General features: G+C 48.6%; 1 protein-coding gene across 12 annotated transcripts in view; it reads right to left on the reverse strand.

Moving 5' to 3' along the window:
- The window catches only part of MSI2 (musashi RNA binding protein 2), a 238470-nt gene that overhangs the window by 83529 nt on the left and 140302 nt on the right, over window positions 1-14639 (reverse strand). For all 12 annotated transcript variants that reach the window (XM_040532879.1, XM_040532874.1, XM_040532871.1 and 9 more), the window contains one exon: window positions 13663-13711. In XM_040532879.1, the coding sequence (XP_040388813.1) occupies window positions 13663-13711 (49 nt within the window). The remainder of the gene's footprint in view (window positions 1-13662; window positions 13712-14639) is intronic.

Below are 14639 nucleotides of genomic sequence, written 5' to 3' on the forward strand. Positions count from 1 at the left end.
AGGATGGAAATTCAGGATGCAGAGCTCCAGCTCCACAGAGTGGTTTTTGAGACACATGAAGCAAGAGGGTCCTTGCTCCGGGGTCGGTACAGGCTGGCCTAAATAAAGTGCATCGCTTCCCCCACCAGGACGTGTGCTGCTGTACTTATGACAAGTGGCCTTTTTAGTGTTTTTTTTCCTCATTTTTAATTTTTTTCCCCACTTTTTACTCAATCAGCCCCAGTGTTTACAGCTCACTACACCACAAATCCTTATTTCATGTCACCCACTGGCCCAAGCTGTCCCCACTCACTGTTTCTCCTAGACAAGTTAATAAGATGGAAGGCTCCCCGGAGGCCTCGAGCCAGCGAACATTATCACTTGGAAGCAAGGCAGAAATACTGACACATCGGAAATGACTTCAAGCCTATTAATTACCCTTTCTTCTCTGGCAGATCTTTGAGAGAGAGCCTGACAAATTGAAAGGCAGCAGAGATCATCCTTCCCTGCCCCAGAAAAGCCCCCACCCACGTCAACAAAAGCAAAACCCTCACTCAAAACCAACAACAACCTTCTTTGTTTTATTATCAATTAATTCATCAAAAATTAGCTGAAGCCGAGGCAGCCCGCTAGTGACAGCTCTGCCCTTTTCCTTTGTCCCCCCCATTTCCTGGGGCACAGAGCAGGCAGGAGGGCGCCCGCTGGCACAGCGCCCACTGACCGGGGACTCGCGCCGTCACCTGCGGTGGCTTCGTCTGGAGCTTCCCAGTAGCCAGTGTCAGCAGCCTCCATCAGGACGATCAAAACGGGTACCCTAGCTGCACTTTAAAGCCGTACTGAACACCCCTCAGCACATTTTTGCCCTCCCTCAAAACATCTTTTAAAATTCTGGCTGGCATAATTGATCCTAATTATTCCAAGCATTAGACGTTAAATGCATTCCTACATGCAATGTGGCTTCAACTATGGGCTTTTAGCAAAGTCTATTGTATAAATAAATGATTGGATTTTGTATTCAAGAGCTTCATATTTTACAGTATTAATTTTGATGCAAAGTAGCCACACAAGTCTAGATAAAGTCACTACCTTCCACTATGGCTTTATTTTTAAGGTGATTTTCATAATTTCTGGTTTTAAAAAAAGCCTTCAAAATAACTTGAACAAAATCTTTAAGCCATTACCTAGAAAACTATCATTAAATCATTTGTTCATTCTTATTAGTATCATTGTAATTAAAGAGAATCATATTTCAAAAATACATCTTCAGCAGCACTTATCAAAACCCATCCCTGCAGCCTATCAATTAGTATTACAATAACCTCACTCCCTTGTTGCCTTTGCTATTAGCATTTTGATTGAATGTCTGTTGAAAAGTGACTGGTAACAGAAGATTGTGTTCAGAAAGTAATGTTTCTTTATTCGCTTTCATTGAAGCTTGTCTAGTTGTCTCCAGTTCCTACTCAAAAGAGACAAGACAGTTCCAAAAGCAGTAATTTTGATGCAGGATTATTTTTTTTCTTCTCTGCGAGGTGAGATAGATTGGGTTAGGCTGGACACAAATGCTATTAAATCACTTGACAGCAGATTTGGGGGCTTCTGTTGGCTGCGACCCAAACACTCAAGCACGCACGAGCTAGCGGCAAGGTGTCACTGCGCGAGCAGCCCAGATCCAGCCCCGGTAAGCTGGCAAAACACAGCACAGGTCTTCACAAATGACCTTTCAGGAGTTTCAATAATAATAATAATTAATAATGCATGAAGTACTCAGGGAGGTTTTTGGCTATGTTTATCGCTAATAGTTTTGAACGTAAAAGGCAACAATCTATTACACAACCCTTCGCGCTGGGGACGCATCGCCACAACTCATAGAGAGTTAAGGTCTCCAGCCGTAATAAAGCCCTCTAACAAAGGACAGATCTGTAACTAACGTCATTAAGGAGGGGAAATGGATGCATTCTGCAAGTACCATGAATTATAAAGACAAGAGTTCATTAAATCCACTATATTAAAATAAAAATGACCTGCCATGTCAGACAGTTCTATTTACTGATATTCCCACTGCTGATGCCTTTCCACTGATAAATTACATTCAGCAGGCACAGCGAACAGTTATCCAAAAACATTTCAATTACACGAACGTGCTGGAAACTCGCAGGCAACGTTGTGCTGCCAGATAAAGGCAACCTGAGCCCCAGGTTTGCTTTTACGGCTTTGTGGGGAAAACGAAGCAGCCCCGCTGCCATGCCAAGCACCGCTGACGGGCCAGCTCGGGGCACCAACGCTTCAGCAGGAAGGGGAGAGAGAAATGCCCGGACTCGGTGCCATCACCTGGACACGGCCGGTGTTACCCCAGTGGGGCTGTGGGGCGAGGAGCGGGCAGCAGAGGCCATGCTCAGGTCCTGCAGTGCTCTTGGCCCCACTCCTTGCCCTCCTTTGCCCAGTACCTGCACCCAGCACCACTCTGGGCGCTTTGCGCGCTGCTGGCTGCGGCTCTGGAAGTCTCTCGTCTCTCCTGCCTCCGCCTGGGTAATGCCTTCTCCTCTGGCAGGCAGCCAACGGTTGATAATGGTGTCAGGTAGCAATTTCATTTTTAAAATGCTCTTATCAAAGATTTAAGGTGAAAGATAAGAGGAGCATACTAAATCATCATAAAGGAAACATTGTATAAGGCATAGTATTTTACAAATCAAAACAGTTATCAAAATGAAAAGGTATGAATATAAAAACAAATGCAGCCAGTGCTCAGGGTGGGAGCCTTCAGATGCGGGAGGCATTGATCAGATTTCAGGTTTTCTTGGCAAGTCTCAAAGTCTGCGTTGAACTTTCACTGTCACCTTAAAAGAGAGATAAAATGCCAGGTACATTTACATGTAAGCATGTACACACACATCTCTGCGCAAGCACACGTTTATTTATAGGCCTTTTCATATAGATAGACCTATAAATATAGATATATATTTTTCATACCATTACCCACGGTTGTTGGGTGCTTTTATCAAAGTCATCTGACCTGGAAAGCATCTGTTGTTAATACCACTGTTTTATTATTTATCAAATCCATTTCTTCATAGAATGACTAATTTCATACCCACAGCTGCTCTCATCTCCCCTCCGCAGCTGCTCCTTCCCCGAGCAGCCAGGCACGTTATTAGCCTACCGCCATCTCCCCCCACCCAACCCACATGCCGCTTCTGAAGCCTCCAAAACCCCAAACGTGGGGACAAAACCAGCACAGGCTCCTGCCCTGCGAGGGATAAACCAAAACCCACTCAAACGGTCACGCGAAAACCTCGGTGGTGGGGAAACAGGCAGCTGATCTGCAAGAAAACAAATCCCACACTTCTGTCATCTGATTTGTTTTCCTGCAATTACGGGGAACATCCAGAAGCTGGAGGAAAACAAATGTCCTCACTCCTTTGTTAGTCGGCTGAGTGGGTGCGGAGGAGCAGAGCTGATAGAAGAGACCCGCACAACTTCCCCGGGGGTGTTCGCGCCTGGCGCTCGCTGCCCACTGGTCGGTGCTCACCGCCTGAAGTCAATGACACTGCTCCCCAGTGACTTATGCTGGGGCCAGCGATAGTCCCACCAAGAGTAAATACGGCAAGACGGTGCCATGGTGGAAGCACCCGCCCAGGAGCCCGCCCTGGCTCCGCTCTCAGCTCTGACAGGAGTGCCGGCAAGTCAATTAACCTCGCCGTGCCCCGAGCTCCCTACAACCTACTGCTTTCATGGGGATGCTGCGGGCTTCATTCCCTACATGTGTGCAAAGGGCTTCGAAATCGCTCCGTGGAGGGCTGGGCGGGTACCTGCTATAGATCTGCTCGCTCCTGGTCTTCTACCAAAGCAGGAAAATGAGGAAAAGTGGTTATTGTTCACAGGAGTTTTTAAATGGAGAATAATCTCCAAATCATCACATTAGTTTAAGGTACTCTTTCTGGTCCAGAAAACGCTCAATAAATTAACAAGAAAAACAAAAACAAGCACAAACCCCACCAAATCCGCTGACCTGTGCTTTTTTGCAAGAAGCTGTTTTTCAACTTATTTATTCTATCAGATCCAGCAAAAAAAAGTGCCAGATGTTCTTACATCAGCTTATAGGTTAAAAAACAAACAAACAAACAAACATACAGAATAAGCAAAATCACTCCTTGCCAGAACATATTAATCAACCTAATTAAAGAAATCTGAAGTCCAAACTTAATGGTTTAGGAAAACCAGCCCCAAGTACAGGTAAGAGGGCACCGAGAAGGAACGGTGCAAGCCACACAAGCTCCCTCCTGCTCAGCCTGTGACGAGCTGTCTGCCGTCCCTCCGCGTCACCCAACCCAAAATCTGCACCGCGAGACACCTGGGGAGCGAGCACAAAGGGTCTCACCTGAAGGGGGAGAGAGGGGAAGATGAAATCATGGCAGAATCACTCTGTTTGGAGACCTTTCTGCCTTCCCTTGTTGCTAACTGCGGGCTGGCTGGGAGGTGAACTTGGAGCTGGAGAGTTTCAGGAAGTCAGTGCTTCCCCCTTTGGCCTTTCCGGGCCCACCTCCCACAATACTCTGAGCTGCGAGGTCCCGTGCAGGACAGCAGGGTGGCAGCGGGGAGCCAGGCCAGAGCCGGGACAGCAGCAGCATCACGGCGCAGGCACAGGCGTTGCTGCTGCGGTACGCGTTTTACATATCTAAACTGGTAATTTTAACAGCTTCTAATTTGCTAATACAAGAGGATTGATTAGGTAGAATGTATCCCTGCAAGAGCCGTAAACCATTAATTGTAGGGTAGCGTTGTTTCCATCTACACGCCCCGCTCCCAAGCCCTCTGCCAGCAGCGGAGCCACCAGAGCCTCGCGCCGAGCAGCCCAGGGGCAGCAGCTCGCACCCCCGCATGGGGTGACCCCCGCCCAGCCCGGCCACCCCTCGCCTCGCCCCCCACCAGAACAACTGCCCGGGGAAACAGAGCGGCCAGGGGCAGCCTGGCAGAGCTTCCCCTGCACTGCCAGCATATTTGCGTAACCGCATTTCTGCTGAATCTCCAGGTTTTGGGATAGGGGATGTTATCTGTTCGTGGAAACAGGTCACCAGGAGGCTGTACGTATGGCAATGACCTTGGAAAATTAAAGGCTTCAGCAGCATCCGGGCACCAGCCGCGACGGGGTGGCAGCGGACAGAGGGGACTGACGCCGGCACACGGAGGGACGCCAACCGCTCCCGGTGACACCGCTGACTACGGCTCGCCCTCCCTCAGCCTTCCCAGGCTGCTGAGAACGCCCTCCCCATGTTCGGTAGAAGTGCTCTAAAAGCTTTATTATCAAAAGCAGCAGATACAGAGCACAGATAGGAAAAATAAAATCCCCACCCATGCGGTGTATTTAAAAAGCTTCACCCAATACACTTTGAGCAATCCACTGGGAAAAGAAAACAATGCATTAGGGAGGGAAAATGCAGGATGTTTCGGTATTTTCACATCATATTTTTGGGCACAGACACGTTGCAAGTAGCTGCCTATTTTCTCAAGGTCGCTCTGCTGATTTTAATTCTGCTCATTGTATTAAGACTGCCCATCTATGTAAATGTTGCATTTTGTTCTCCTCCTGTTTCTGGCCTTTCCTCAATTAACATTTTCAAATAGTCCCACAAGACTTGAAGCACTACCTGCTAATCACTTCGTTCTTGCATTTTGGGAGGCAAAAGGTTTTTGGTATCATTAGCTGAGTAGATTCATAAGCAAGAACTTATTCACGGCATTTAGGGTTTCCTTCCATTCACAGATCATCAGGATTTTTGCTAATTTATCTGTCGCTCAAACTGGCTGCTCAGCAGTGACAATAAAGATGGCAAACTGAAGGCATATTAAAATGACCTCACTGTCTTCTCAATGCAGCTTCGGCTGTGAAGATTACATTGTCTGCTTCTAATGCAAACACTCATCCCAGCCGAGCCCCTGCGTACTGACTTTCCACACATGCAACAGAACCGTTATCATAATTAAAAAAATATATCTTGAATGTTTGCACAATTCTTGCTTTAAGGTTCCTGAAGAACCTTTCAGAGATGAGAAAGGTTCCATTGATTTACTTTGCACTCTCCAATACTACCGTAGTCTAATTACATTAAGTTATTGATACTGTTCAGTACTAGGTGAATGGGAAGACTTCTCTTTTTGAGATAGTGACTATTAACTGAAGTTCTACGGGAGGGAAATGCCCAGCTTGCTGCTGGTGGCTCTGCCTACTTCTAGCCCTGGGTGCCACACCGATACCTTCTACAACACCAACACTGCCAGCTCCCACCTTCCTGTGTCTCTGCTTTCCCATCTGAGGCACCTGGCTATCAGCCTCTGGTGATCTGCGAGGCCATCATTTAGAGCATCCCAGTGATTTCAGAAGGCTTATTTGAAAAGCTATTTAGTATCTTCTGTACACAGGTGCCACAGTAAACGCTGACCTTCCTCCTGAACGCCTCTACCTTCCTGCACGTTCTGTTCTGGGTCCTGTTCAGCACCGGGTGTCGGGGCCGCCTGCCCTCGCCTCGCCTCACCTGTATAGAGGAGGGTGCGGAGCAGCCTGCACATTTCCGTCAATGTCTCCTCTTCTCACTGCCTGTATTAAAGCTAATTGAAAGGAGGCTAGATAAATTAAGAAGGTCAAAAAGGTCTGGCTACACAAGGCTCCCTCTGGGAAGAGGCAATTAAATAATTTGTTTTTAAGTTAGCTATAAAGACAAGATACAAATGAGCATTACAAATCCACTGTCCTTTACAACGTACTTTTAAGTTGGCATTTACCTTAAAGTCTGGTTGTGTAACTGGAGACTTTCAAACTAATTGCTGTGCTATGTTTGCAACCTTTACTGGAGGTTGGTGGGATTTTTTTTCCTTATTATTATTGCATTTGTTTGTTAAACAAGAAAATAAAAATGTCAAGCCATCTCCCGAGTGCTGCTGGCAAGCCGAGTCTCTCCCCTTCTTTAGAGAAAGCATTTGCACACATCTATTCCTTAGGTGCGTCCTGGCCAGTGCAGCTGTTCGCTCTTTCTCCTCCTCTGGATGTAATTTTCATTACTGGTATAAAATTAAGCAATAAGGTATGACAGACAGTACATAGCTGGGCAATTATTCCAAGCCTCAGGTGGCGTTATACAGCATGAGGCTGGGGGCAGAATGACTGTAACCACCCGAGACGTTCAATAATCGCCTTGAAAAGCGCGGCCAGGAGCCTTATTTGCTATTCTGAAACGGGGTCTGCTGGGACGCAGGGCTCATACTGGCGTGAATGCATTTATCCTTACACTTCACGTAAGGCGCCCTGTTGCAGCAGCAATAGCCGCTGGCCAGGAAATTAGAAGACAGGGGAGACGGATCCAAGATTTGGCAGCTTTTCCTTTTTGCTTTGTGTTCATTGACACACAACCGGTGAGCAGCGCCAAGCGCATCAAGCCTGGGGGGCTGGTGTGGGGCCTGCCGAAGGCACCACCCGGCTGCAGCCACCCCTGCCCGGGGCATGGAGCGCTCGCAGTGTCCCCGATGGGCTCCGAGGTGAAGGGGGAGAGATCGAAGGGGGAGAGATCTAAGCCAGATGGGAACAGGCGGGACGCGGACCCACCGTTCCTCGCGCGCCACCTCGCCAGCCGCAGCCACCGCGGCGCCTCCTCCTGCCCACCTGGGATGGGTTTGAACTCAGGATACAAAGCAGAGAGCTGTGAATATTATTCTTCAGCCTTGCAGTCATTAATGTGTTTTACGACATGAATATTTATAAGTGAGGATGTAATATTAAAAGCATACACACATGAAATATTAATATGGCACATGTCATAACTGCAATCTAAACAGATAGGTGTGAACGATGGCACTGTAGCTCAGCCATCACTACTTTCACTGATAGGTCTGTAAATGGTAAATAATACTAACTAATTAATCTTCACAGCCCTCCTCTGAAGTTTTGAAGCAAATATTTGCTTTAAAGTCGCTATAAAAAGCCCTGTCTGCAGCTACTCTTCCCTCCAGCCCTCTGTGCCTCCTACAGGAGACAAACGCGCTGTGTCTCCGTGCACCAGGGGTTAAAATCGGGCTTGGTGCTGCAAGATGCAGGTCCCCAGGATGAATTCCACCGGCTAGGGAACGTGTGTACGGACGAGCCGAAGCAGGGCGAGCGCTTCTCTCCAAACAACTGCACTCTCTGGAGTCCCATTTATGGAGTGATAAAATTGACAAGGGAATAAAAGCCAGTCTCATCTAGGAGAGCAATAATAATAATACCACCTCCATTTATGTCTTACGTCACACTTTTCATCCAAAGCTCTTAAAGCACTTTATGCGCTAAAAACACCACCACCATCATTGTGGATGCTTTTCCAAAATCCTGCGGGTCAAACCCGGCCAAGCAGGAGCTCTCCCTTTAGCCCCATCCTTCTAAAAGCAAAGTTCCGTGAGCAGACAAAAGGTTTCCTCCCGTGCTTCCCTCCGAGTGCACGGTACTACTGGCACACCGCTGCCAAGAAAAGCTACGCTGAAAATGACCAAATTAGGCAATTACTTCCACGTATCTTAAACACTGCCTGCTCAAAACTGCTTGGAGATGTATTTTTAAATGCACATGACCTTGCTTTATTTGAGGGAGACAGCGATAAACAAATAACTGCAGTGACTCTTAATTATATTTATATCTCATCTATAAAAATGTCAATTATAACTTCAGAGGTCAACTACGAAACGGAGGTTTTGGCAGTCGGACAACACAAAAGGCTGTTTTTCTCCTAAGAAAAGCATCATCCTTCGCTGCGGCACAGGCAATATCTCACCAACAACATCACTCCTGTCTCTTCCAATAAATACAGCGATTATGCCAACCGCTTCCACCTGGACAATTACTTTTATGCGCTGCGATCTGCCAGATAGGCATGGCACAAGCACGAGGCTCAACCCTCACCTCTGCCCTGAGAGGAGAAGGTGGCGAGGAAGCGGTGGAGCTGAGTGCGTGCGTGGAGGTGCACGGGCAGCCACGCCACACCGGTGAGCAGCCGGGAGAAGGCAACAACGAATCTTTTGGTTTGGATTCTGCAGTTTTAGATCAGCCCCCAGGGCTCTCCTCTCACAGGCACGCTGATCTCTGCACCGAAGACACCAGGAGCCCAGCGGAGGCACGGCACCGCCAGCGGGTCTGCAGCAGGCCGAGTCACTGCAAGGTCTGCCACGATAAACGCCCGTCTTCTGGAGATGGGTTAAGCCCAAACACGTAGGATATTGTTTGCATCGCACAGACAGCCTGTCTTTCGCTAATTTTGTTTAGTTTTAAGATTAAAGAAGCCCAGATCACATGCTGTCACTTCTCTCCTCTCTCTCCTGCCATTCCTAACCATGTGAGAGAGTTAATTGATATGAAAATAACTCTGGGGGCTGTATGGCTCGGAAAAACATATAGCATTACATTTAATACCAGCAATTACAACTTGGGGGATTCAATCAGTCAAAATCTTTATTTTTCTTCCTGCACGCTCAAGACGTGGGACTGACGTGGCAGATGCTGCCGATGGCTTCTGAGGCAGCAGATGGGCAAGGCAAGCACAGCCCAAAGCAGGCACATGCCCGTGGAGAGCATTTAAGGATCAAGAGCATCCCATCACATTAACTAACCGATACCTCACCTTCTCTTGACTCTTCTCTACCTACGTGCTTAACAATCACAGAAAGAAAGGGGAGAAGAGGGAGTTGCCACGCGAATTTATCAATCAGGAGCCACTCCACTCCACTGCACTTTCCTTTCCGCTAAACTGAAACAGCCAGGGGAGCGCTGAGCCCGCTCCTGCACCCCTCGGTTCAGACACCTTTCATCTGACACTTCCTCCCTCCCTCCTCCGAGCAGCCCCGCTGGCTGCAGCATTTCTGCTCAGCTTTGATGGGTACAACAAACGAGGCTCCCGCTGCCGGGATCTGCGGGTCACCCGGCGCGGGGAAAAGCACAAGGGCGAGGAGGCCAGCCCGCCAGCCCCCCCGGCCCCTCCATCCCCTCCGGCCCCCTCTGCCTGCCTGCTCGCAGCAGATCGGTACGCTTGCTAGAGCTCTGCTACATAATGAAGTTAGAAGGACATCATCATCTTGCAAGGCTCCCTCTAACCCCAAAGATCAATAACTAATGCTGAACTCCAGATTTTATCTGCACTTTGCAAGGGTAACAAAGTAACACCACCCTCTTTTTTTTTCTTCTTTCCAATTACTAAATCCTTTCAAGATTGACCCAGTAATTTTCAGCTCTATGAAATTTTAGGCAGTGAAGAAAGTGATGAAAGTGATTTTCCAGGGTGTTTACGGAACTTTTGTGTTTTATAATCCCTGTACAGAAATGCACAAGTACAGCACAAGGTGCAGAAATACAAAATTACCCTTTCTAAAAAGAAATGTCACCTTAACAAAGCCGACTCAGAGCCACTAAGTGCTACTTCTTTGCATCCCCACTATCAAAATTAAATGACCAAGCTAGGAAGAGAAGCCTTGCAAGACGACACTGTCTCCCAGCGAAGCCAGAGATTGTTTTACCTACAATACTCCAAGAAGTAACCACCTCTCCCATTAAATGCACACAGAATTTGGAGCCTCCCATTAATATGGCTAGACAGATGAGCACAAAATGCAGTAAGGCTCTTATTTTCTTTAGAGAACTTCCAGGAATGGTTGGACACTGGAAAAGAAAAATACATCAACAGAGGAAACAAAATGGTTACCTTGATGACATTTAAAATGTTCTAAGAGTTGTGTTCCATTGGCAAGGCCAATGTTTTATTTGGGGTGAGGCTTTCAAGCCGTCCCAAGGCATTAATAAAAGTGTTCAACAATGAGCAGTTTTGAAAAGGCTTCTGGCTATGTCTGGTTAAGTCTGCACATTAATTTTACTGAGTACTGATGTGGATCCCGCGCCACGCTCGCAGACAAGTTACACGCTATCAGGATACACACACGAGCAGCACACACGTGCCAGCAGTACGTCAACAAACATTCTCGATTTGCTTGCAAGGAAATTTACCTCCTTTCTAGCAGTAGGGAGCGAATTTTAATACTTTTCCTTTCCCTTGCCTACGTTGATTATTCTAGGCATACACTAACTACAGTAAACCACAGTGGATATTTTATCTGCCATTTCTCCTTCCCTTGGCTAATTTGAAGATACAGATTGCAACCCGCAAGTGGTTTTAAGAATTGCCATTAACACCGCTGCTTGCATGCTACTGCATTTTAAACATGTTTTCAACACAATCAGAATGTCACAATTTGTAAAATCTGGGGTGATTTTATAAACGATCGATGCAGCAGAACTCGCTTCATGATGACAGCCTACTAGCCAGTTCATTAGCCTGATTACTGGCAGCTACCTGCACGGAGAAGGAAAAAACGTCGGAGAAGACTGGCAAAATTCAAACACGAGCATAAAGACAACTCTCTACCTTTCGCTTTGTTACTCTTGCTTCTTCCTTCCACCGTTCACTGGCAGAGGTGAAGACCCAGAGCCCGGTCTCGGTGCCTGTGGGGCAGCTGCTTCAGCCACAGCGGTGCCACTCGGCACCGTGCCGGGCTTGGTGCCGGCAGGAATTTTGGCTAATGCCAGCAGTTAGCAGCAGTCCCCACCGGTCACCCAGCAGAAGCGTAAGCCTGCTCCCTGGAAAAGAGCCCCGCAGACGGAGCTGACCCTCCCACGCTGGTCCCTCTATTTTTGGTGTCCCTACACGGCCTCCTGCCTGCCCTGGCAGCACAGCCCTATTACATTGGGCAGAAGCGTTTCAGGAGGCCACAGACAGCTGAGCGGCAGCAGCAGGGCTCGCTGCTGGCACAGCCACGACTCTGCGCCAGGACTCGGGACACCGCAGCAGAGAGGGACTTTCTCACCCTGTCCCCACAGGGACGCAGGGCAGGACATGCAAGTGCCGTGCAGAGCCACCCGTGCCTGCGGCCTCCCCTCCGGTGGGGACGGCTCCGCGGTAACAGCGGCAGCTCCACAGCACTGTCCCCAGTGAATGGTCTTTATGGCTTGTTTAAGGGTGGTTGCAAAGAGGATGGGAAACTCCACGGATATAAAAGGAAGCTGTCAGGGGTTGAACTTCCCAAACTATGCAACGGTTTTGGCTCCCATTACCAAATGATGGGTACTGGCTGTTCAAAGGCCTCCCCTGGCTCTCAGAGATCAGCTTTCCAAGCAAGCCTTTTGCTCAGTGCTGCCGAATTTTTCTGGGTGCTGTGATCCTGGACTTGAGAGAGGGATCAGTGCCTGGGAGCGAATTGCTGGAGGGAGGAAATGTTATCTTGGAGGTTTGCCTGACTCTCCCACCGCTTGCACTAGGTTGCTTGTTAAGGCGAATACCAGACCAGTGAACAAACGAGGCAGCGCCAGGGGCCTGGGTCTCCCGATGTTGCTGCCGAGATGAAGACGAGGCACGAAGGCAGCAGTCAAGTGCTCTGGGCTGCTCCCCTCTCCGCTCCCCGGGCTCCCAACACTGCCTGACCTGATGCAGGCTACATCACACCTTTTGGCAGGCTCCCTAAATAAAGGGGCCACATGCATGATTGCATGATACCAAAAAGCTAAAACAAACGTGGTAAAGACAGTAAGTTATCACTCAGACGAGCCCCCTCAACGAGTCCACACGAGAACGTGTAAGAGGCTGGAGTGCGAGGGGCAGAGCCCAACCCCTGGGCTACGTGTCCCTGCGGTCGCATGGCGGAAGAAGCCACAAGCTGCGCTGCCTCAGAACACACGCTTTGGTAAGGTGGGGAGGGTGGCAGCGTAAAGCCAACCTCTTTCAGAGAGCAGGGTCGCAGAGCCCGTCCGCAGCACCTCTCCTTGTGCCAGGTACCCCCCGCAGCTCGGCGGTGCCGCTGCCGGACTGCTCTGCCTGGGAGCTCCGTGCCCCGCAGCCATGGCGTGAGCCACTCACCTGCTCACCCAGAGACAGAGCAGCATCATTTATTTCCACTGAAAGGCACGGCCGTAACACTGAAAATAACCCTCGGCTCATTTTCACAGAACTGTACAAGCAATGATGAAACCTTGTCTGTCTTGTGAAATATGTGGAGGGAAGTTCCTCTCCTGGAGATCCTGCTCTGAGTTAACACCGGAGGATGAGCAGCCCTGAGCTTCAAACCTCCAGCATGCTGGAAGCCCTAACAGAAGGCTTTAACACCTTAATATCCTGGTGTCTCAACCCAACTGGCCTTACGCCCAGCTTGCTCTAATGCCAGCCACCTTGCTATAACCCCTGTGTATCCTGCGGATGTGGGTGGACCCAGATCCAGTGCATCCCATTTGGATGCACGTCCCATAGGACCAACAGCAGATACCCAGAGGGATTTTTTCCCCTGTTCTAACTCAGGCCCCTTCCCTGCAGCCTCACCACAGAGCTCCCTGAGCTTTACCATCAGCAGGGACACTGCAGAGCCTGACGATGATCCTCCCAAAGAGAATTCATTAGACTGACCAGGAAAGTCACCTCCAAAAAGAAAACCCACATGAGATTTGGCCTTACATGCCGAGCAACCCTTCCTCTGTACACCTGCAGGACAGAGGGAGCCATCTCGAACACAAAGAGCTCTGCTGATTTAGCACCGCTGAATTTAGCCACACGGGTCATCGTGCTGACACTGATTTTTGGCGGTGCTCACCGTGCAGAAGCTGTCACAAAATGGGATGTCTGAGCTCCCGTTCCCTCTTACCTCTATGCCTGTTGGTCGTCTTGTCAAACATAAGCATGGCGTCCTCTACCTGCAAGACACAAGAGGGGAGAGGCGTGCTTTAACACACCGGCTGCACAGTTCACAAAGCACAAACAAACTGGGAAGGGGAGGCAAAGACAGGAGCAGCCTCAATTCAGGTAGGTAGAAACAATGCACCAGATCTCCTTCCTCGTGCTCAGGGTCAGCTCTGCCTCTTGGAAATCTGCTGCTTTCAACACGTGCTAGCTGACATTTGATCCTAACACAGAAAAGTGAACATTAAAAGTTCTGTTGCCCTGGAAAGCCAAACTTCTAAGCAGCTCTTCCACCTCTCATCGGTCCCTAGCCATGCCTCTTCTCAGCCTTTTTCCCTTTCTTAGAGAGATAAAGAAGGACCAAGAGAGGAATTGAGGATGCAAATCACACCCACGACTTCTCCAAATCAGAGTCGCTGTCTTGGCTGAGAATTAGGAGGTTTCAAGGAGCATGAGCAGGGTAAAATCTGGTCAGCCAAAAAAAGGTATTCAGAGGTTTTCAAAAGGCCTTTTGAAAAGCTAGAGGAAAGAGGGGAGAGGGAGGAGGGACAAAGTTTAATTCGCATCAGGCTTGGCATTTCCACTTCAGAAGAGAGATGACTGATGAAACGTACTGAAGTGCAACCAAATTGCTTTCAACTTTCATTACTATTTGCATGATTTATTCCACCTCCATTTAATCCGTGCAGCCACACCTAAAATTTTACACTTATTTTAGAAGATTGTTGTGCTGGGATTTATTTTCCAGCACTATCACATTTTAAACTGTTGCTCAGAGTCTTCAGGGGCTGGTGCAGGTCAGTCCTGCCCACTGCAGGAAAGGTCCTGTGCAGCCTTTCCGAAAAAACTTCTGAAAAAACTTACAGCCTTCCTATTCCTTGTTTTAAACCAGGGGTTGACAAGAACCTGCATCACTGTTTGAGGAAGACATTGGGGGAAGGT

This window comes from Cygnus olor, chromosome 20 (genome assembly GCF_009769625.2).
Source record: "Cygnus olor isolate bCygOlo1 chromosome 20, bCygOlo1.pri.v2, whole genome shotgun sequence".
Classification (NCBI taxonomy): Eukaryota; Metazoa; Chordata; class Aves; order Anseriformes; family Anatidae; genus Cygnus; species Cygnus olor.